Source organism: Eschrichtius robustus, chromosome 17 (genome assembly GCF_028021215.1).
Source record: "Eschrichtius robustus isolate mEscRob2 chromosome 17, mEscRob2.pri, whole genome shotgun sequence".
Taxonomy (NCBI): Eukaryota; Metazoa; Chordata; class Mammalia; order Artiodactyla; family Eschrichtiidae; genus Eschrichtius; species Eschrichtius robustus.
Genome location: NC_090840.1, coordinates 47,533,068 through 47,557,627, shown reverse-complemented (window position 1 = coordinate 47,557,627; position 24,560 = coordinate 47,533,068). Strand labels below are relative to the sequence as shown.

The 24,560-nt window shown below is 38.3% G+C and overlaps 1 protein-coding gene across 2 annotated transcripts in view; it reads right to left on the bottom strand.

The window, feature by feature from the left end:
• Positions 1-8,300: 8,300 nt before the first annotated feature.
• The window catches only part of CPQ (carboxypeptidase Q), a 501,828-nt gene continuing 485,568 nt past the window's right edge, over positions 8,301-24,560 (bottom strand). The window contains exon 8 of one of the 2 annotated variants that reach the window (XM_068525552.1): positions 8,301-8,819. In XM_068525552.1, the coding sequence (XP_068381653.1) occupies positions 8,656-8,819 (164 nt within the window). In that variant the 3' untranslated portion in view covers positions 8,301-8,655. The remainder of the gene's footprint in view (positions 8,820-24,560) is intronic. The other variant, XR_011070696.1, reaches the window with a different exon arrangement.

The following is a 24,560-nucleotide window of genomic DNA, read 5'->3' as shown; positions in this document are numbered from 1 at the left end:
CCAGAACTGTGAGAAATAAACGTCTGTTGTTTAAGTTACCCAGTCTATGGTATTTAGTTATATTAGCCCAAGCTAAGTCAGCAGCCCTTATTTGTGGATACTGTTGAGATGGCAGTACTATTCAAAATGATCAACAGATTCAGCGCAATTCTTATCAGAATCCCAATAGTGGTTTTCTGCAGAAATGGAAAATACATCCTAAAATTCATATTTAATGAATTTTAAATATGGAATCTCAAAGGACCCCAAATAGTCAAAACAATCTTTAAAAAGAACAAAGTTGGAAGTCTTATACTTACTTATTTTAAAACTTATTATAAAGTTACAGTAAATCAAAACAGTGTGGTACTATAATAAAGACAGACATATAGATCAATGGAATAGAATACAAAACTTAGAAATGAACCCTTCATTTTATATGGTCAAATTATTTTTGAGAAGTGTGCCAAGACCATTCAGTGGGGGAAAAGACAGTCCTTTTCAATAAATGTTGTTGAAAAAACTGGATATCCACACTGAAAAAAAAGAATGAAGTTGGATGCTTACCTTATATCATATATAAAAATTAACTCAAAATTGATCAAAGGCCTAAATGTAAGTGTTAAAACTATAAAACTCTCTGAAAAAAAAAGTAGGGGAAAAGCTTCATGACATTGGATTTGGCAGTGGTTTCCTGGAAAAAACACCAAAGGAACAGGCAACAAAAGTGAAAATAGACAGGACTACCCCCAAATTTAAAAATTCTCTGCATCAAAGGATACAATCAACAGAGTGAAATGGTAACCCATGGAATGAGAGAAAATATTTGCAAATCACATCTCTGATAAGGGGCTAATATCCAGAATATATAAAGAACTCCTACAACTCAGTAACAAAGAACAACCTGATTAAAAAATGGGGAAAAAATGTCTACTTGAGTACACATTTTTCCAAAGAAGATATACAACTGACCAATAAATACATGAAAAAATGCTCAACATCACTAATCATTAGGGAAATGCAAGTCAAAACCACAAGGTACCACCTCACACCCATTAGGATGGCCACAGAAAACAAACAAAAAACAACACCCCCCCCCAAAAAAAATACAGGGAGAAAAAGGAAAATAACAAGTGTTGGTAAGGATGTGGAGAAATCAGAACCCTTATGCACTCTTGGTGGGAGTGTAAAATGGTGTAGCCACTGTAGAAAACAGTATAGTGTTCCCTCAGAAAATGAAAAACAGAACTACCATATGATCCAGGAATTCCACTTCTGAATTTAAGCAGGATCTGGAAGAGATATTTGTACACCCATGTTCATAGCAGCATTACTCACAATAGCATTATTCACATTATTCATAACAGTGTTATTCACATTATTCTCTCTTGGTTGATCCACCAAGAGTAGATCAACATCGATGGATGAATGGATAAACACAATGTGGTATCAAATACAATGAAACATCATTCAGCCTTAAAAAGGAAGGAAATTCTGACACATCCTACTACGTGGATGAAACTTGAGAACAAGTGAAATGCCAGTCACAGGACAACTACTATATGATTTCACTTATACAGGGTACCTAGAGTAGTCAGATTTAGAGAGAGAGAAAGTAGAAAGGTGGTTGCCAGGGGCTGGAGGCAGAGAGTAATGGGGTGTTATTGGTTAATTGGTACAGAGTTTTAGTTTTACAAGATGAAAAGAGTTCTGAAGATGAATGGTGATGATGGGTGCAAAAAAATGTGGATGTACTTAATGCCACTGAATTGTACATTTCAAAATGATTAAGATGATGGATTTCATGTTCTGTATATTTTACCACAATTAAAAATAATAAATGTTAAATAAAAGAGAAATATAAATTATAATGAATATCACATTTTTAAATAAAAATATTTAAAGTGAACATTTTCTTTTTTTTTTAACATCTTTATTGGAGTATAATTGCTTTACAGTGGTGTGTTAGTTTCTGCTTTATAACAAAGTGAATCAGCTATACATATACGTACATCCCCATATCCCCTCCCTTTGGCGTTTCCCTCCCACCCTCCCTATCCCACCCTTCTAGGTGGTCACAAAGCACCGAGCTGATCTCCCTGTGCTATGCGGCTGCTTCCCACTAGCTATTTATTTTACATTTGGTAGTGTATATATGTCCATGCCACTCTCTAAAGTGAACATTTTCTACTTAGATTTTAAAATGTTTGTTGGGTATTATTAATTTTACAAATATAAAACTATTTGCAATTCTAGCATGAAATGTCCATCTAGTTGCCAATTTAAGTTACGGATATTAGATATTAAATAATATTGAAAATATTAAACAATGCAATATGCCACCATGCTTATTCATGAGTATGTTCAGAACCACAAATTGGAACAGGATGAGAATCAAGAAAATGGACGCTCCACACTTCTGGGAAACAATACCTAATTATGCAATAACTATTGCCTTCTTGCTCTCTGAGAGGAAAGATTTGACAAGTTAATGAATTTGTATTTTCTTCTTGAGTACTTTTATTCCTCAAATCTTCTTCATGTTCTGAGGCAGTGTCTATGTTCACAACATTCGGATACAGTTGTCTCTCAAAGGCAGGATCCAAGGGCAGCATTTCTTTGGAGCCAACATGGCATTCGCCTGGAAGTGGATGTTTAGACTCATGAGTCTTGCTGTGCCTGCCCTGAGTGCCAGATAGCTGGTGACAGAAGCACCCATATAACCCTCAATAAATTTGTTGTTGGTGTGTGTTTGTGCCATGTGGGGTCTTCTAAAAGCACAAAGCCCCTCTTTCTTGGGCCAAAGAATGGCATTGTTCAAGCCCCACTTTCTATTCCTTGAAATGAAAATGAACCAGTTAGACTGGATCTGTCCACACAGTGAAGGCTAGAGGGGTCACTATCCAGAGGATTTATGTTTGTCTGAGTGGGATATTCGGGTTTGAATTTTCTAGATTTCAGCCACATTTTATCAGCTCCGTGATCTTGGAAAAGTAACGTATGAGCTGTATATCCAGGTTTTCTCATCTCTAAAATGGGGATTAAAATAGGACTGACCTCACTGTGGTGGGTGAGGATTAAATGAGAAAATGCATATAAAGTTCCCAGCAGCATAACTGGCCCAGGCTGGGTATTAGATAATGGTGATGATGATTTGGATGGCAAGGCAGAGCTTGGGGAAAATTTATGTTCCATTACAATCTCTGGGATAGACTGGCTGGTACTTAGAATTAAGAGAACTAATTGGATTAGGGTGTGACTTTATCATCAAGATCTAAGGCACAACTAAATGTTCTTTAAATCTGGAAAATAAAACAAGGCTTTCTGAGGTAAAATCAAACTCATAGATAGTTGTACGGCTGCTTGAGCAGAACTGGAATGACCACCAATGATAATAAGAACATCAGATTCTCCAAAGGACATGAGCATGCTTAGGATAGGCTGCACATATATGAGTGTTTCTCTGTCAAGTTTCAGGGCCACAGAGAGGCTCTAACGTCCAGGAAAAAGGTCTTTGGCTGAAATTGTGTAATTGATTGGTTGGAAGACCTGATTTGGTGAGAGCTGAGTTTTGCGTACAAAACTCCGCTAACCATTGCTTTCCACCATTCCTTTGCTGAACTGTGGATCATCTAAGGGAGAGGAAAGAAAAAAAAAAACAAAAAACTTCAAAGGTAATTCCTTTCTGCTTCAAAAACAGTCTTGGGTTTTCTGGTTTAACAGAGAATTGAGAAGTAAGCATGCATCATTAATTTCTATGCAAAAACATTCTTCACTTCAAATGGCAATTAGCTGATAACACTTCTATCTCATGTCGTGATGAGATTTTTACGCTAATCATCACATAGCAGTAAATTAATCATTTGGGCACAGTTAGAGAGGATGTATATTTCATGAGACAGATATAGATGTCAAGATCTGTTTGATATTTACTCAAGGTAAGTGGGAAGCATCTCAAATTATTATGAGGGGAGCACACTGAGCAAATAGGACTGCGTGGCAATGAAATGTATGCAGTGCAGACACATGAAGATTTTCAAAACACTCTTGGTGTCATTAGCGTTAATTATTGTGAGGAAGTTGGAACACTCTGGGAACTTCAACTCCAAATCATTCAGACACACCAGAACCCTCAAAACCACATCTTAACAATGTCAAGGGAAAAATCGGCAATTGACCTCCTTTCCCTCTAATCCCCTCCCTTTTCTTTTACAGAATTCACCTTTTTCACATTGTACAATATTTAAATGGGTTTCTCTTCTCGATTTGCACTTAAGTCTACTCAGCCTAATGAATCAGAAAAGCAGCTTGACCCTAAAGTCAAATTGGAAAGCTGCTGCCTGCACAGGAACTAGGCTGCCACTCAAATGAGACACGGTTTCTTAGCAGAGGAACAGTGCCTTTTTCAATTTATGGAAAATAAGAGAATTGTACTTGAAAGTGCCTATAGCTGTAGTGATTCAAGAGCACGTGCCAGGCTCCACGGCTGCCTGGGAGAGCTAAGCAATTATGATGTGCGAGCGGAGTTATCATGAGAAAAAACTCTACGGACCCCTCTCTTTCTTCATAATTCTTCTCCCCCCTCTATTTTCCCACCCCATGTAGTTCTCCGTAGCTCCTGTGCTATCAGTGCCACTTATCACCCCGCCAACCAACACACTTCCCTGCCTCACACGTTCACACTGTCCCACAACCCAGTCCCTCCATTCTCCTCCAGTAAGGCAGCAGTAGAGGGCCCTGGGAGGACATGCTTTCATCTGGCCCTATGCAATTATTATTTTTTCAGGGAAATAATAATATTTTTTATTATTATTGTCCCTAATATTTTTCAGGGACAACTTTATGGGGAAAGGCAAAGAGATGGAATAAAATCACTTCCTCAGAGACGGTTCTAAGATACAGGCGAGGAAGGTACAAGCCCACACCCCATGCAGAAAGTGGAGGGGGAACAAAGGGCCCTGTTTCCTGGAGGGGCTGGGTGGGTACGGCGACACAGAAGGCAGTTGGTGGGGGGGAGGTGGGGGTCTCGCCAGCTGGTGGGAACTAGAGGCTAGAATATCACTTTGTGATGGTTTTTCTCTTTCAAAGTGGCTCTGAACTTTAAAATTCTGGAGTGAGTGGGGAGGATGGTGGTGGCAATGAGTGGAGAATACAAAACGGGACATATCTGAGCTCTGCCATCGGTGAGGGTGATCTAAAGATGCTGCCCAGGGTGACAAGCTAAAGGCACAGAAGCTGCAAGTCAAAGGGAGGTGGACCATGAGTGTAGCTGTGTTGCTACTGAGAAGTCCCTCTCTGCTGATCTTGAAGGGATGGAAGAAATCGGTCCAATAGGACATAAAGTGTTGCTCCATTTTAGGGAGCAACAAGAAGGCAACCAGCAGCCTATGAGTTTACATAAATAATTATATAGGTATCTATTTATATATATTTATACATCATTTAAAATTTATGTAATATATATGATATTACATATAAATAAATAAATAAATAAATAAATATATATATATATATACATATATATATATATATATATATATATATATATATCTGTATAGGACATATTCTTTCTAGAAAATAATCCTTGAAACTAAAGATGATTACCAGCTAAGCCATAGATTATCTTTGGACTCTAATGATTCATTGATGCCATGAATTTTAGCTCAGTCTTTGGACAGTTCGTGAAATCCTTGAGAATCTACATCCCCAAACTGGAATCAAGTAGTGAGAAAAGAATGATTCAAAATGTACAAAATGTAAAAGGAATATGGGTGTATACATTGGACAAAAAATAGTGACTTGACACTTATTTCTGACCAAGTAAGAGTAACAGGGATCAGCTTTGTTTTTAGGTCTGAAATAATTAAAAACTCAAATAAATATATGAAACAAGAGTTTTTAAGACACTGAATACCAGGAGATGAAGGACAGTGGTGTCCAAGAGACAGAAAATAATTGAAGTGAGTCCTACGATGGCACTAGCTTACCTTGAGAGAGTTTCCAGTCACAGTTGAGGAAAGGGAAACCCAAGCATAGCCCGGGAATCACCATGAGTTGAAGGAGGACTCTGAATGTCCGGGGAGGCCAAGGCAGCGAGAGTTCACGGGACGCAGTCTCAGAGAGGGGAGAGCCTCACAGAATGAGACGCCAGACACCTGCAGAGGGTCCCCCACCCCTCCCCAGCTGCGCACTGATCGGTGCATGTGTCGGAGGGAACTCTCAGAGGCTGGGAACAGCCAACTGAAAGGGGTAGAAGAAACAGCGCTAGGAGCTCAAACAAGGACAGAAATAGTTTGTTCCGCCCATCAGAGAGGAAAACCTCATAATTTATGGGGCATCAAAAGAGCATTCAGAGGGTTTAGCCCTAGTAGTTAGGCAAAATTAGCGATTTCCTCTCGTTTATTCTGTTTGGGATTCATTGGGTTTCTTGATTCTGTGGATTGGTATATTTCATTATTTCTGGAAATTTTTCGTTTATTATTTATTCAGATAATTCTTTGTCTTATTTCTTCTTTTCTGGAACCCTGATTAAATTAGGGCATATAACTCTATCTTTCATATTTTTTAACCTCATTCATATTTTCCATATCTTTTTCTTTTTGTGCTAAATTCTCATTAATTTCTTCACTATTTTTTTTTTAGTTCATGAATTCTCTTATCTGCAGTTAAGCTGGTCCTCTAATTTTCAAATTCCATTTACATTTCTAGAAGTTCTATTTTTTTTTTTTTTTTTAACAATATGCTTGGTCACTTTTTATAGTCCTTTACTCTCTATTTTCAATCCCTTCTTTTACTTCCTCAAAACATAATAGGCATAGATCAGAAAATTCTTGATTTACAAATTGCAATATCAGAGGATATTGTGAATTAATTCTGCTATTTTCTTTTTTGGACTGCTCTTGCTCAGAATGCTCTGATTCCTGTTTTTGTTTTTTATTTTTTTGACTGTGTAACTTAATCTGTGGGAATTTCTCTGGACCCTCCATTCAGCGATTACTTAATAATAACAGTAATTTTCCTTATGGTCCCCAGAGTTATTTTTAGTTCACCATTGTATTGAGGTATAATCCTTTGGGGTTCCAATTTCATTGGGGTTCTCTAGTGTCCCTAATATGGGATTTGTCTATAGTCCCCTGAACCACTAAAAGCTGTGAAAATAGAAATTTAAGTTCACCACATTCTGCATATTTTCTCAAAAAGAAAAGCTGGTTTAATGTGCTATATATAATCTTGGTTCATGCCTCCGCTTAGTTTTTTGTCTAATATTCTTTACCTTTTAAGCAGTTAATTCATATATTTAAGAAAGTGTTTCTCAGATGTTATCCAACATCTTTAGTTTTCAGTGTAAGGGTCAGTCAGTGTACCAGTCGGCAACCTTGCCAGAAATGAAAGGCCTTTTTAATCATTACCATTAATAAAACTGATACTTTGTCTTCTCCTTCTAAGAATTCAGTTACATGTATATTAGGCCACATATATATTAGATCACAGTCTAATGATCCATTCTGGTGTTTGTTTTCCTTCACTTTTCTTTCTCAGTGTTTTAGTTTGGATAATTTTTATTGATCTGTTTTCAAGTTTGTTGATTCTTTCCTCAGTTTCATCCAGTCTGCTGATGAGCCCAGCAAGGAAATTCTCCATCTCTGATGTTGTATTTTTTATTTTAGTATTTGCATTTGATTCCATTTTATAGTTTTCAACTTTCTGTTGAAATACTCCTTCTGTTCATGTATATAGACCCATTTTCCCACTAGAATTTAACATATTAATCACAGTTATGTCAAAGTTCCTCTCTGATATTCCAACATCTGAGTTATCTCTTTTGTCTGGTTTTCTTAGTTGCTTTAACTCTTGACAATGAGTTTTTCTTGCATTTTTGGGTGTGTCTTATAATTTTTTAAATTGAATACTGAACATTGTGTGTGGAAGAACAGTAGAGATTATTCCCAGAGTAGAAGGGGATCAATGTTTTGCTCTGTGAATATTATTTAGCTTCTCTGAGCCTCAAACTTGTTATCAGCAAAATGTGAATAAGCCCCAACTTCATAGATATATTATGTGAAATATATAAAACATAAATGTAAAATAGTATTATCATTTGTTTGGTGATAGATCTTTAATAAGGCAACTGGATTTTACATACTTGATTTTTTCCCCAAATGGTGACTTTTTCTGTGAATTAAAAAATTTTAACCTCATTAAAAAATTCTAATAATATAAAAATGTACAAATTAGAAAGCCAAATGCCTCCATACATTCAATTAAGACTGTACTACAATTGTGTACTCCTCTACTCCTTCAATGAATAACTTAACAAAATATTGGTGTCACTGTATTTAATGTTCGTAAATACACGCATAAAAGCCAGAGGTCTTCCAAAGCTTTATCCAGTATTTACTTTCAAAGTAGAAACCGTATTTTTAATATGTGGTGTAAAGAAATTCCCCCACTGTGATCCCTACCATTGGCTGATTCTTTGTGGGGGTGGGGCTCATTCCTTACACTAGGAACAGAGAATTTGGAAAAGTATCAAGAAAGATGATATCAGAAAGTATAAAAAAGTGTTGTGCTTTGTAAATGATCACATAAAATTGTTAGGTGAAGCTGGGCTTCTTGAAGCTGCAGACGCAGGATTCCTGGCCAGAAAGGACAAAAGTGCCTTCTCTCTTGTTCTTGCTAAGACCTGGGCAGCATTTCTTCCATGTCTGCAATGACATAAGAGACAACAGCCCAAACAGCAGCAGCAATATTCATCTGCTTTGGATCCATGACAGTCATGGTGTCTCCATGGGAGTGATGGAAGGAGAAATATTTATATAGGTCATCAAGTAGACTGGCTCCTGGGGAAAAAAGAGGAAGAATTCTTAGTGAAGTATTTTGACAGGCATTGCTGAATAGCTGTTCAGAAACCACTGGCCCCTTCCCTGATCCTATTATACAGGCTGCGATGGCAAAATAATGACATTCCCAGCCTCTCTTGCAGCAAGAACTGGCCATGTGACACTGTTCTGACTACTAGGATATGAAGTGGCAGTCTGTGGGAGAGTTCTAGGAAAGCCTTTACTTGGCTGACAAGAGTCAGTAAAATGCCCTCATGCTGAATTAGATGAGAAGTTTGGAACTGCAGGGGGGCAAAAAGCCCACACACTAAAAATGGCAGAGTGGAAAGACAGAAGGAGCCTGGATTTAGAAAATATTTCAAGCCCATTGAATAAGCTCTACACTGCCTTCTTCTGGACTTCCTGCTACCCAAAGGAAAATAAACTTTATTTGAAAAGCACGTGCTACAATACCCTCTTTATTTATAAAGAGACAGTATTTTTTCGTATTAGCAGAGTGCAAATTTTTTACCTCCCTGGATACAAAAGAAAGTCAGTACTCCTTTGCTCAAGCTTTTCTTCTCAAATCATTCATTTACTTCCAATAAAATTTCCCAGCAACCTCCAAGGGCATCAGCAGGAGTCTCCGCCCCACTTAAGAGCTTCCTTGTCACTCAGTGAAGCTTTTCTCTAGTTTCAGCCGTGGATCAGAGCCTCGAGGTATCTTCACACCTCCTAGTCATCCTTTAGAACCTACTCGGCCCATTCTGTGGGTTCCAACCACAGTTCTTTAGCCTCTGGACTAATTTATTTATTTACTTATTATCTTATTATGAAATATAGTACCATACATACATAAGATTGTAGGGAACATAATGTATATTATAAACGGTGACAAGATAAGAGTTCACATATGTCCATGATTCAATGCAAGAATATCACCAGTAGCTTTGAAGCCCATCTTATGAGTTCCCTCCCACCCACCCCACCCAACCCCATGGATCCTTTCCTCCCTCCAGAGGCGCCCACTATCCTGTTCTGCTTGCGTATTAACCACTCATTGCTTTTCTTTATAGTTTTACCAAATAAATATAATCAACGCTCTCTAGGCTCTAAATGTAGGAGTGGAATTGCTGGGCTATAGAGCCACATGTGTGTTTAATTTCATCATGCAGTTCCCACATGTTTTCCTTTTCAGTTTATCCTCCCACTGTCAGTATATGAGTCTTTCTCTTGCTTCACATCCTCTCTAGCACTTTACCTCATAAGGTTTTAATTTTTTAAATTATTAATGAGACTGAGCATGTTTTCACATATGCATTTTTTGCCATTTATGTTTTCTCTTTTGGAAAATGCCTGTTCATGCCCCTTGCCCATTTTTGAATTGATTTGCTTGTCTTTTCTTATTGATTTGTAGGCGTTCTTGATATATTTTAGATACTAATCTTTTGTTGGTAGTTGGTTTATATAAATCACTTCCCAGTTTGTGGCTCTTTTCACTCTGTTTATCATGCATTAAATGAATAGACGTTCTCACTTTTAATATAGTTGAATTTATGAATCCTTTCCTTTATGATTTTTATTTCTTATATCTTGTTTAAGAAATCCTCCCTACCCTTATATCACAAAAATATTCTCTGGGGTCTTATTCTAAAACTTTTAAAGTTTTCCTTTTCATTTTTAAGTTCTTCATTCATTTAGAATTGGAATTGATTTTGGTGTAGGGTAGGCTTCTATTTTTATTTTTAGTTGTTCCAGCAAAATTTGACTAATACATCCTCTTTCCCCACTGGTCTGCAGTATCAACTTTGGCATATATCAAATTTCCTTATATATGTTGCTTTGTTTGGGGGCTTTCTAATTCTGTTCCAGTGGTCTGTTTGTCTATTCCCAAAACAATATCACAGTATCTTAACTACCATTGCATTCTAATTCTTGTTATCTGGCAGGGCAAGTTCCCTCACTTTCTCTTTCTCCTCCTTCAGGAATATCTTACTATTCTTGACTGTTTGCTCTTTCAGATAAAGTTTAGGATCATTTTAAAACTGTACAAGAAATATTTTTGGCTTTTGATGGGAATTGTGTTAATCTACGTATCAATTTGCGGAGAACTAGCATCTTTTATATTAGGATACTGTGTTTTTATCCATGAAAATGGTGTGTTGATATGTTTCTATTTATTAAGTCTTCTGTAATGTCTTTGAAGTTTTGTAATACAGTTTGGCATGCCTTTTGTTAGTTTTCTTTCCTCCATGGCTTATACTTTTTGTTGCAACTGTAAATTATACATTTTAAAAAATTTGCATTTTCTGTTTGTGGCTTTCCATTTTTAGTATCAAGGATATATATCTGATTCATAAAATGGGCAAGTGATCCTTCTTTTTCTATACTCTGGAATAGTTTGTGTAACATTAGAATGATTCATTTCCTGGTCATTTTGTAGAACGCCTTACAAAACCATCTAGGTCTGATACTTTCTTTATGGTAAGAATTTTAACTAATGATTCAATTCCTATCCTGGTTATTGGGTTATTCAGGCTTTATGTTTCTTCTTGAATTAACTTTGGAAATTACACTTTTCTAGGAATGTGTGAGTTTTCCAAATATTCAAAATAATCAGCATAAAGTTGTCAGTAATATCCTGTTTTTATCTTTGTTTATGTCTGCAGCACCTATAGGGAGTACTCTTTTTCATTCCTGATACTGGTTATTAGAGTCTTCTCTCTTTTTTGTTCATCAGTCTTGCCAGCAGTTTGTCAGCTGTGTTACTCTTTCAAAAAAAAGAGAGACAATCTTGTTTTTTGGGGACATTCTCTAATGTATAGCAGTCTTCTTTCATTGATTTTTACTCATATTTATTATTTCCCTCCTTATTCTTAGGTTGATTCACTTCTGTTTTTTTAGCTTCTTGAGTTGAATGCTCAGTTTATTACTTTGCACACTTTCCTTGTCACCGACATAAGCAGTAAGGCTACAATCATTCCCCTATGACTGCTTTAGCTCTCTATATCCCACCAGTCCTGATGAGTATTTTCATGATCACTTAGTTCTAAATATTTAGTAATTCCTACGTTGATTTTCTTCTTTGACGCATGAGTTAGAATGTGTTTTTTAATTTTCAAAGGTATGGGGTTTACTTAGTTATTTTTTCATTTTTGACTTCCAATTTAACTGTTAGAGAATGTGGGCTATATGATATAAATTCTTTGAGTTTTGCTGAGATTTTCTCCATTGCCTATTGGATGATCCATTTTATAAATGTTACATGTGTTGAAAAGAACGTGCTTTCAGTGTATTGTGTCTGTGCATTAAAACAAGCTTGTTAATTGTATTCTTCAAAACTGTTAACTCCTTACTGATTTATTGTCTATTTGTTTTATCAATTTTGAGAGAGATGTGTGAAAATGACCTGTGATTTGGGACGTGTTTATTTTTCTTGCAGTTCCAGCAATTTCTTTTTTATATATTTCAAAGTTATGCTTTTAGGAGCACATAAACTTAGAATTACGTCTTCCTGGTAAATTGAACATCTTTATTTATTTTAACATCTTCATTGGAGTATAACTAACTGCTTTACAATGTTTTGTTAGTTTCTGCTGTATAACAGAGAAAATCAGCTATATGTATACATATATCCCCATATCCCCGCCCTCTTGCATCTCCCTCCCACCCTCCCTATCCCACCCCTCTAGGTGGTCGCAAGGCACAGAGCTGATCTCCCTGTGCTATGCGGCTGCTTCCCACTAGCTATCTATTTTACATTTGGTAGTGAATATATGTCAATGCTACTCTCTCACTTCGTCCCAGCTTGAATATCTTTATTAATATGTAGTCACCCTCGCCGTTTGTAGTAATGCTTTTTGTCTTGAAGTCTAGTTTTACCTAATATTTAATATAGCTATATCTCCTTTTTTTAACCTCATTCTTTGTATGTCTTTTCCCATCAATTTACTTGCAATCTGCCTCTGTCCTTATATTTATAGGGGTTCCTCTTACGGATAGTTTAAAGTTGAATTCTTAAAATCTAGTCTAACAATCTTTGAGTTTTAACTGGAGATTATAATTCATTTATGTAGCTTGTGATTATTGTTAAATTGGACTCATTTATATCATCTTAGTTTTTGCTTTCTATTTGTTCATTTGTTTTCTAAGTTTGTTTTTTTTCCTTTTCTTTCTTGCTCTCCTTTGTGTTGATTTTTTTTTTTTCTCCTCCTATCATTCCTTCCCCCACCCCAACTCTACTCATTTGGAAGTTACACACTTTATTTCAGTTCTCTCAGTGGAGACCTCAGATGATTGATATGGCTTACATATTTATTTAAAGTTGATCAATACCTTATATAAGGACACTAGGGCCCCAAGTTTTGTCTCCTGTCCCAGACGCACTCACGCCTCGTTAAAACCCATGCTCTAGGAGAACAGGGATTGGCAGATACCCTTAGACAAAGGCTCTGGAGTTTTCTTACCTCTTACAGAGTCTCACTTCATCATTTTTCACCCCTGAGGAATTCCCTTACTTTGCCTTACTAAGCCATGTATTATAGAAAGAATTATTGTTTTATCCAACAATTATTTTTGGCAGGCGGAGCTAGGTGTCTGAGAACTTCTGGCCTACCACATTGCCAGAGTTCTCTTCTCCCAATCCTCTACTTCCTGCTCTTTGTTCCTGAGCCCTCTGTTGCCTCAGGATGCTGTCCAGATTTTCTCTACACCGACCCAAGTTTTAAAAACTTTGTACCAAGCTTTTCCCCTACTTATCTCCCCAAACTCCTGGCTCTGGAGTAGGATATGGATTTCCCTCCATTCATTCATATTTCACACTGACTTCAGCTATGTTGCTATCAAACACAACACAAGCCAGTGATGCAAAATAAACATATAAAAGAAAGCTCAACTCTCAACCCTGACAATTAATGACTCCAACGCCTGTCAGCAAATATCCGAAACAGGGTGTATTAGGTTGATAACACCTATCAAACCCTTCACCTGTGTTGAGAAGCTTCTTCCTCTTCAGTGATTTTTCGTTTTTAAACTAGTAAAACATGTTTTCTGTTGTTCCAATAGCTCTGAAAGGGTGGGATCTCACCATTATCCAGCCTAATAATGTACAACCTTCAGTGGGTGGGCTGGAGCTGAGGTTCATAAGTGTTCAGAAAGTTCAATCCAATTCAACTGGACAAATACTTGAGTTCCTACACATTCTAGGCAGTGGGCTAAGACATAAAGGTGAAAAACACAGTCTCTGCTCTCAAAAGCTTATTCTGCAGTAGAGGCAGAGAAAATGTGCCCACAAATAATAATAACACAATCAGAATGCACTGAGTGCTATGGGCAAAGGACAAAAAATAGTGGATACCTTATGTAGTTGAATGACCTTCTCTGACCCCTAGACTAGGTCCCCTTGTTGTGTGCTCTCCATACTTCTCCTATCGTAATCTTCACCATCCTTTGTTATAACTGCTTGTTTCACATTTGTTTTCCCCACTATATTGTAATTTCCCTGAAGGCAAGGCCACTGTTTTGTTCTCCACTCTGTCACCAATGCCTATAACGTAACACCAAACAGATGATGAATGTGAATTTGTTGAGTGAATGAACGAAATCAGAAAAGTGTATAAGTGAACTGGGCCTTGGGGGTGCTGTATCAGTCAGAGCCCTTGTAGGAAACAGTTGGGACACACCAAGAAGATAACTTGGAAAATTTACTGAAAGGATTATTTACAAAGAGTGGTCAGGGTTAAATAAAACCAATAAGGGATGCTAAAGGAGAAGCAAGGGAGGCCATTTCCACCCCTAGGCCTAAAAGAGCAGAGAAGAAAGCAGCTGTAGCTGCGATTGTATCTGCTGGAGAGGGTCACCAGGGGAGCTGGGGTTGTTTGAAGCCAGGGAATCAGTCCCCTGCTGGTGCCTCTCCTATCCTACAGGCCTCCCTTGGCCAAACCCAATCATAAGCCAGAGGGCAGTCCATAACCGTTAGCCTCCAAGGGCACAGTATAGGGTAGAGAAAGGTGAGGATTGATAAGGAGTGGCACAAGAGAATATCTAGCACAAGTACTTAGGCTGTCAACAGACAGAGATGGGGACACGGATATTCCAGGTGAATAGAACACGTGAGCATTCCAGTTTGGGCGATGTGTGGGTAACTTGGGTTAATTACAGGCAGAGAAAGTTGGCAACTAACGTTATCTTTGAAAGTTCCTAAATAAGGCTGAAAATAGACTGAACACAGTTCATAAATGGGAAGCCTTTGGGGGCCAATGGGCAGGAAGGTGGGGAGACGGGAGCTGCCCCTTAGGGAGACATTCCAGAAAAATGTGGAGGTAGAATTGTGTAAACAATCATGGTGGTGAGGAGACGGCTAGGAAGGAAGTACAGTTTGGGGGACAGGTGACAAAGACCAGGGCCAGATGATGATATCCCGGCCTCTGAAATTCTCTGGAAAGCATGTGGACAAAGATAACCAAACTTCCAGTGAAAAGCCCAGTGGTCCATTTTTAAACCAGAAGACACTTTACGCCATGAACTCACAGCACAACCCAAGAGGGACAGATCTGTGTGTTCACTTTGGTAGGAGCTAGAAGCATTTTAACAGAAACCATGACATTTTAGAACTAGTTGAAGCTGGTGAGGAGCACGTGCCCTCTGGATCCCACAGAGCATCAGCTGGATGTCAAATTCATCCACAAGTTAAGGACGAAGTCAAGGAGTTCAAAGAACGGAAGTCACTGAGGGCAGATAGAAGATGAATCAGAATTGTGGTCTTCAAGAAACAGAAAAGGACATTCAATTCCAAGAGACAAAGTGCAGCTTGCTAGGGGCTGATTTCCTCCCATTTAGAGTTTCCTAAAGACACAGCATGGTGGCTGACAGACAAAGCTCCAAATTCCATATTGAAAAAATAGAAGCAAGAAATATTTGTGCATGCCCTCTTCAAGGCCTCTGAAATTCCCTGTCTCAGACTGAAAGAAACTGACTGCCAGATGGCTGGGAATTTGGCTGCCTCCCTTTAAAACTAGTGACTTAAGGAAAGCATTTCCTCAGAGATCATCTAAGTTCCCATGAACACTTTACAAAACTGAAACAACTCCAGAAGATCTGGTACCACCAGTGAGAACACTGATAACCACAGGAGATAGGAGAGCAGGCCTGCTGGCAGCCTTGCAGCTTTGTCTCTGCAGTTCCAAGGAGACATTTTGTCAGTGACAGCCACTGATCGAAAAGACCATCACTGAGGGAGAGCCTGCACTGCAATTTCTGAGAGCACCTGACATCACAAGGTGGGGGGCAGCGGGGGAAATATTAACTGTCCTTAGGGATAAATTGCACAGTATCTTCTGACAGGTATATGAGCTCTGAACAGGGAATCAAATCAAATGATTTTTAGAAGGAGAAAGCTGGTAGGTAGGAGAAAGCTGCTCTGAAGGCCAATATTCACCCCTTGGAAACAAATTACAGCATGATTAGGACAGTTCACCTTTAGGAAATCAGTTCTAAGGGAGGTTTGGAATTTCAGGATGTGAAGACATGTCCTTGAGCTTGTCAGTCAAAGAGAAATTGGGCCTAGACAGGGAGATACAGCTGAGAGAACATAGGGGCTAGAGTCAGATAGGACCGGGTTCCAATTCAAAGTCCTCTGCTTAATAGCTGGGTGAATTTGGGAGAATCACGTAAGGCCACTCAGCCTCAGTTTCCTCATGAATGAGTGAGGGCTAATGGTACCCGAGTTCAAGATGCTGGTGAGCATGAGTAAGCACTCAGTTCATACTTTACTCTAAGATATTATGTATCCACAAGGTTAACCCAGTATATCCACAACAGCATGATCAATTAAATACAACTTGAAGGATTTAAAATTCTTATTTAATAAATCAAAGTTCTGATGATTGTTCTTAAAGATGGAACAATTGGACCATGAGGTCTATTCTACGTGACCCCGCCTTGACCCATGTTTGGATTATTTTCCCTTCTCATCCTTCTCTTCCCCCTTCTTCTCTCTCCTCTCTGAATCCTTATTTTTTTTTTTTTTTCTTTTGTAAACATTCATCTCACAAAATATTTTCCAGCTGTGTGACTGGGTGAAGATGGTCCAGTGAATATGGTAGGAAATACCTGACCTGCCCCATACTGTTCACAGAAGATTCCAATCTTCACAGAAAGATCCCCGTAATGACCGCAGTCTGTGCAGGATATCAGAACAAGATTAAATGAATACCTGCAAATTCCTGAAGAGATGGGTGGGTAAATACACAAAGATTCTCATAGCCCCCTCTTATTGTAGGTTGACTCTCATTCATATGTAATCAGTGGGTTTTCATGTACACAAATTAAGCAATTCATGTTATGAGAAGATTTTGAAAGACATTTGAAGGCTTTGAAAATTTAAATTCAAGTCTGTTATTTCCGTGCATACATTGGCTGCCGCAATGTTTCATGAAGGATGCACTCACAGGCAAGCAGCTGTGGAAAATCCATTTGTCCTTTATAAACAGATCTTGCACAGTCTGGGGTATGCAATTTAATTACAATGTAATGTATTACAGACATTTCCTGATCATAATAATTATGAGGTTAGAGAAGAAGGTTATGGTCTTAACTTATTCCCTGCAAGAAAACTTAGTCTCCTTAGGATATATAAAATAAAAAATTACATTTAAAGTTTAATTAAAATTATTATTTCTTTCAGCAACATTATCAAATGAAAAAACATTATTACCAAAACAATTAGAAAATCAATTCAAGGAATTTGCAGACATTTAATCTCTCTTTTCAAAAGGGGCAGTTTTATCCCTACTATATTAAATCTCATTGAAAATCAGACGCAGCTAATTAATAGCTTCCTAACCCATAGCTCTCCAGAAGAGAAAGCAACTTATAAGAGGGAAAGGAAAGAACAGTAAAACAAAGGAAAGGAAAGGACAGACAGGAAATGGAAAAACATCCCAGATCAAAACTCCATGAAAAGTATTATAATTTCAGTTTCTAAATTCTCACCCAAGAATTTCCAAGCCTGTGCTGAAAAGTTTCAGGTGTGCCACTAAGGCCTCGCACCTTCCATCTCTTTGGAAAACTTGGATTGTTGGCTGGGATAATTTTGACCACAAAACATGGGTCAACACCAACACATCTGGAGGACCTCCAGTTCACATGTACCTAAACTCTGTGATAATGATTCATCTTTCCATAAAGTTCAAGAACTGTACGCCTGTAATAAGACTAATTACTGCTACAGGAAGATGGTACTACAGACTCTCCAAATGTGGGAATGACAGGAACAATACTATTTGTTGATGGCCTCCTGTGTGCCTAGGGCTTTTTGGAGATGATTTCATTTAATTTTCCAAGTGACCCCATGAGGGAGTGATCATTATGCGTCATTAACTGATGGAAAATGGATTTGAGTAACTAAAGTCACACGGCCTAAGCAGTAGAGATAGGATTCAACGTCAGGTGTGTCTGATCTGAAAACCATGCTCCTAACCAGTTTTCTGAGCCTTCTCTCCCTGCCTTAAACCAGGACATGTGTAACAGCTTTCTCCCCAGTGGCGAACTGTGTGCGTTGTTCGCTCCACTTGCAGCTCTGGTCCCCCATCCTTACTTTGCTTCATGACAAGAAGATGGAAATTCAAACTGGAGGTATCCTGGGCCATGAACTAGAGTGAAGACGTCATCATATTCAGACAGTGGGCTCAGGCAGCCTGGGACTACCTATCAGAAGACGGACAGCAGAGCCTCTCCTGACACCAAGTCCCCTGCCCTTGCTGGGCCACACACTACAGGGCCTGCCAATCCTCCTAAGAGCTTGCAACCGTCCCATCTAAAACCCACCCCTCCCCTCTAATCATCTGTTTTCCTCTACCCTGCTTCTTCCCCACCCCTACCTTTCATAGCACTCTTCTACTACCTAAAACTGTATTATTCTTGTGATGATTTCATTATTTGCTACTTGTCTTTCCCACTAGAAGGAACTTTGCCTTTTTCACTCTACTCCCCAAAGCCTGGCAGGCAGTAGATGCTCAATAAATGTTTGTTGAATCACTGAGTGAATTGTTAAATATCTAATGGGGCAAAAGCAGAGCTAAATACTGGCTTCATTCTCCCTCTCTACAGCAATTTTGCTAAGTAAATCCTATTTTCTGGGGATTCTTCTCTCAGCCGCTGCCTTGGGGAATGATAAGAAGATTCTTGTTACCAAAAACATGGGATATTTCACATATAAGCTGAGATCTAAACACTCTATTATGTACTACTCAGTATGTTCCTCTACTTTTCACCACTGTTACGGAAATTATCCACAACTTGAAAATAAGGCAGCACATCCTTTCAATGTCATTCAGGGCAAAGTCTATGCAAAGGTTATCTAGGACAACGTACTTAGTTTGACTCACTGCTTACTACTGATTAAAGGTCCCAGACTTAGTGACGTTATACGTTAACTCATAGATATTTAGTCTATTTCATTTTTTCTAGATGAAAATTATTTCTGTCCCATAGAACAGTTGTTTCCAAAGGTTACAGTTTATTGGCCTCTAAGACATTAACCAGTTAAGCAGTTTTAATCTAACCTAGCAATCTTAGGTTAATATTTATTAAATTACATAAACTCAGTTTCTCAAATGCTCTTTGAATTGGTGTGAATATCTTACTGATTCCCATATAAATGAATGAATTGAATAAAATCTTTGACATGTGCTCATTGTTTATTTGCATGAGAATCATGATTTCAGCTTTTGGAAAACTATAATTCAATACCACCCATCTACACCCTTAAAGGAATAATCACATTCATGTTGCTTCTCAAAAGTTCAGCGATTCATGGTCCCCATCCATGATTTTACCCATGATTACCCTAATAGCACTGAGCAAACTGGTCACCAACATAAGGGCTGGTCTTCTGCCTTCTCCCTTTAGGGTAGTGGATGGTCCCCAGTTATGAGGAGGATTAGGGGGAAAATAAAAACAAATTTTATACACATACACACATTAATATAAATGAATGTGTATATATATATATAAACATATATATGCGCATCTGTGTGTATATAAAGTTGGACTTGCCTTCAACACATACCCACCCCTTAATACCCTAATTTCTCCCCTGAACTGCCTCACACCTTCCATATGAGAGTCATGATTTTGCCTTTCAGAAAATTATAATTTAACACCACCCACCTATAAACCTTAAAAGTACAATCACATTCATATATGATTGGTTCCTTATCTTTGAGTTTATAATTTTATGTGTGTGCATGTGTAGCAGAGCTTCCATATGTAGCTATAAAGAAACATCTATACCACTCTCTCCTTCTACCTTGTTTTGTAACTCAAACTAATATTGACACTTCTTCTGAGGGGGAATTTTGAATCTTACTCATGTTTATATGTCAGTCCCAATTTATAATTCTCCCTTTGTCCATACAGAAATTATTGCCCACTCTTCTTTCATGGCCTGTTGTCAATAAAGCTCCCACCTATCTGAGCCAGCCTGACTCCTTGTAAAGGCCTTTCGACAGTTCTCTCCATACCTGGGGAATGATGCTTCTAAGAAAACATCAGTAAAAACTATCTCTGACAGAGCACACTGTGAGAACATTCCATGCATATGGGTCTTCAGACTTGGAAAGACTCTAAAGATTGTTTCCAGGGTGAAGTTTATAATGAAAGCCTTAAAATCAACATGGTTTTCTATAATTGTGTTCAAATGGACAGATTTTGATTTCTGGCTACAGATACATAAAGGTTACAAAGCTGCTGTGAGTGGAAGGCGGATGTTAGTATCGATAGATATAAACCTTTGTGTCTGCTTGCCACGTCCCATTCTGTTGGCAAGCAGACACAAAGGAATGAGACAAGTTGGAAGTACTACATGGACATGCTGTTCTAGACCTACTTCCTATACTGAATTATGAATAATTCTGGAAGGCTGGTTGGCAGGTGCATTGCAGGAATGCCTGGGGGTCATGGTGGAGCTGGAGAGAGCCACTGCAAATGACTATGGTATTGGAGGCCAACTGGTCGATAGGAAGATGTCCATCCACGAGAGAGGTTGCAAGGGAGACTCTATGAACCTCTGACTAGTGATTCTCACTGCCACATGGCCAAGCTGATGGGTTTATAAAATTTATTTTAAAAAAGGTTTATTAGTAAGCACTTAAGCTCATAGTCTATAGGGAAAAAAAGATCATAGTTGTTCTTATAAAAGGAAGAGTTGGCTTGTTTTTACAATCTTTACAATCTTTAAAAAGGTTTTAAAAAGTTGTAAGCAAGGAGAAGGGGGGGGGGTATTTTACCCATTCAAAGAAACACTGATAAAACTATACTGACAATCAAAAAGGTTGAGTTGCTATAGGATGGAAGGGAATGTTTTGCTGTGGACAGAGAACTAACTGGCTATGAGACAAAGAACAGAAGCAGCGGGTATTTCTCTAGAAGGCAGTCCACCTGAGGATTGGTATCACTATTCGGAACTGAAATCAGTCTTGAGAACCCGCAATGGCCCCTCCAGTTACCCTGTGGATCTCCATTACCTACCCTCCACGCCCCCGCCCCCTGCTCCCCAGTAGGTAGGACAGGCTAAAATTGTCCTTTTAAAGGGATCTAGCTAAATTCACAGCTGATTAAGCCATACTAGGTTACAAAGAGAAATGGGATTATTTTAGACTGTGCACCTAAAATCTTAGGGGTCATGTCAAGGTGGGCAGCCAAGTCCGCCACAAAATGGCTTTGGGGGCCATTGTCAGCAGTAGAATTATGGGCTAGATGGACCAAGAGCCTGCACCAAGATAGGCTTCTTCATTTCTGGATATGACAGTGTGAAGGTCACAGGAAGCTGTATCACAGAAAATAGGAAACATACAGAAGAAAGTACTACTACTACAAAAAAAAAAATCCCATCTGAAAAGATATAGCATTACAAATATAATAAAAGGTAATACTAATGAATAACATGTAATCATGGCCAGAAAAATGAGGATGGTGCCATGTGAATCAATTTAGAGGCAGCTCAGGACATTGAAGAAAATTGATCTGGGAGTGAGTGCCTCTAGACTCCTTTCAATTCTTTGTTGTTTGTTTATGTGTCAGATAGCATGGATTTATCCAAAATAAGTGTGTCCATGCTTTTGTGTAAGTCAGTGGGTTACAAGAAGATCACAAACTATTTGGCTAAAGCTGCAAAGTATTAGTCAAATGTCCTCCACCGCAGCTTCTGAGGAAAGAACTACAAGGAAAACAGAAACATGGTGAATAGTCCTGGCTTCAAACCATAATCCTGAAGATGAAGCAGGTAAAGTTAGAGGTTGACACTGGTGAAAAATTTGGTGAATGTTGGCTCAGTTATTCTAATATGCTTTCATTTTATTTATGCAAATAGCCTTTTTCTTTCTTGGTCACCTGGCAGGTTCCCATTTGGCAGCTAAATGCAGCCCCATTAATTGACTACCTGCTAAAGGGATGCAATTCTTTTTTAAACACAAAACCTTTTAAAATTTAACCTTCTAAAAGTCGTTATGCAGTGAGGGAAAAAAGTGAACTAAACATGCAAAGCTTTGTGGATTCCAAAACAAAGGAAACAAATGTATAAGAAGGAGACTGGGAAATGAATATGCTTTTAATGCAAACACACATTTCACTTAAAGTAAAACATCAGTTCAAGGAATAGCCATTAAATGCCAATGCTAATGAAAAGATCCTGGCCCATAGCTATCAATTTATAGGGAATCTACAAGGCTGAGATGTAAATTTAACATTTAAATGTAGCTAAATTCCCAATGCTATTATGATTCACCCTCATTAATGTAATTCTTAGGACAATCCTTATAATGAAGAAACAGTGAATATTCTCAGCAGCCACCCAAAATATAATTACAGTACATTTGATTAAATGCTTCTGTGGTGACATAAACTGCAATTTATACATTTCTGGGGGTTCTTTATAAAAAAAGGCTGATGATGATAAAGGAAGCTAATGCTACTTTGTGGGGCAACATGTCATTAGCTGTTCCATCATTTATACTCAAACTCCGGCATTAGGGGGCAAGGTAAATGGTGCTTGAGATTCGCTGCTACAGACCCTGAAACAGTTTCCAGTGCAGAGTTTATAAGTAATACCAGGAGTCCTGCTGTTTCACCTCCTGAGTCATTTTTCTTAAAGGCTTTAGAATTCTTGACGAAAGGTGAAAAGAAAAGAATGCTGTCCTTTACTAACTAATTAAACTAGTAAGAAGACCTCATTATGAAGGACAGGGAACATGAAGCATGAATTATTTCTTGGTTAATTTCCTACAGCTGAGAAACAATCCTCCAGTTGCTGTAAAGAGGTTAACTGACTACTCAGTAGGATCACAGTTACACTTCCAATGTACGAACCTTGACTTCATTGCTGCACAGCAAGGCAGCCACTTAGGGGTTCTGTCAAACGTGACTTGTATATAAGGTTTTTGGAAAGGAGATCATATTCATTCATCTGATATCTACTGAGCTCCTACTAAGTGCCAAGTACCTTGCTAGGCCCTGGGCAAACAGTGATGGGTATAACGTACAGATGTCTGCTCTCACGGAATTTCATAGAACTTTCCATAGAACGTTCAATCTAGTAGAACTTTCAATCTAGTAGAAACTTTCAATCATAGAACTTTCATAGAACTTTCAATCTAGTAGAATACACCTCTGTAGAAATGAGGTTGACTGGAAAATAAAGTATTACATCCAAAACTGCTTGGGACTCTACAGATAAAACTTAAAAAGGAGAAAGACTCATTCTCCCCAAGTTTCTGATTTTAACGCAGTAAAGATTGTTCATGAGCGTGTTTGTTAGAGGGCGGCACAGGCTGTTTCGCTCTGGGCGTGGTACAGAGACTGGAGATGGTACTCCTACTTTTTGGCTCTGGATAACTGGCAATGTACAATGACATATTGTTTAATGATGGCCATTTTCGTAGCCAGGATTTACTAAGTACTTTCTATGTGTCATGGCCTTAACTAAACATGCATGATCTTATCAAATCCTCATGATAGCTCTCTAATTATTATTATTCTCACTTTACAGATGAGTAAACTTAGACTTAAAGGTTATAATGACAATTATAAGCAAAGGAGTCTGATGAGAGGATGTGCAGACCTTGTGCTGAATCCATTCCTTCATCTTAAGGATGAAGGTCCTCAGGAGTGGGTAGTCTTGCCCTCACAGAGTGGAGTGAAAGGGCAATTCTATGAATCTGCCATCCTCAGGTGATTCATGCCCACATCACCACCATCTTTTCTTTCCATGGAACTTCTCACATGAACCCGTGTTTTTTGAAACTCCTATTAGATTTCATAATAGAATACCTGGTTTGTACATTTCCAAAATTATATCCTTCCCTTGCTTATAATTCAACCTCACATTCTTGGTAACAGGCATTGAATCCCACTCTGTTGGTTTAGGGCGAACTCCACTCTATCTGTGGTCAGTGGATTGTCAGGAAGGCTACTGTCCCTCTTAATTTTTAGAATCTCTTTTCTCTGTGGAGAAACACTGCATCCCCTTGGAACCTTTTTTTTTTTAACATAAATCAGAGCTGGGAAAGAACTTCTCTAGTCCAAATATCACCTGATGTTTGAATCACTTTACAACATTTCTAATATACAGTTGTTTAGTCTTCTCTTAAACACCTCTATTGACACGAAACTCGGGACTTTCCAAAGTAGCCCATCCCAATTGCTCTCCGGTAATGTGTTCATTCAACATTAACTACATTCACAAAATGAGCTGTGGGGAAAGTTTCA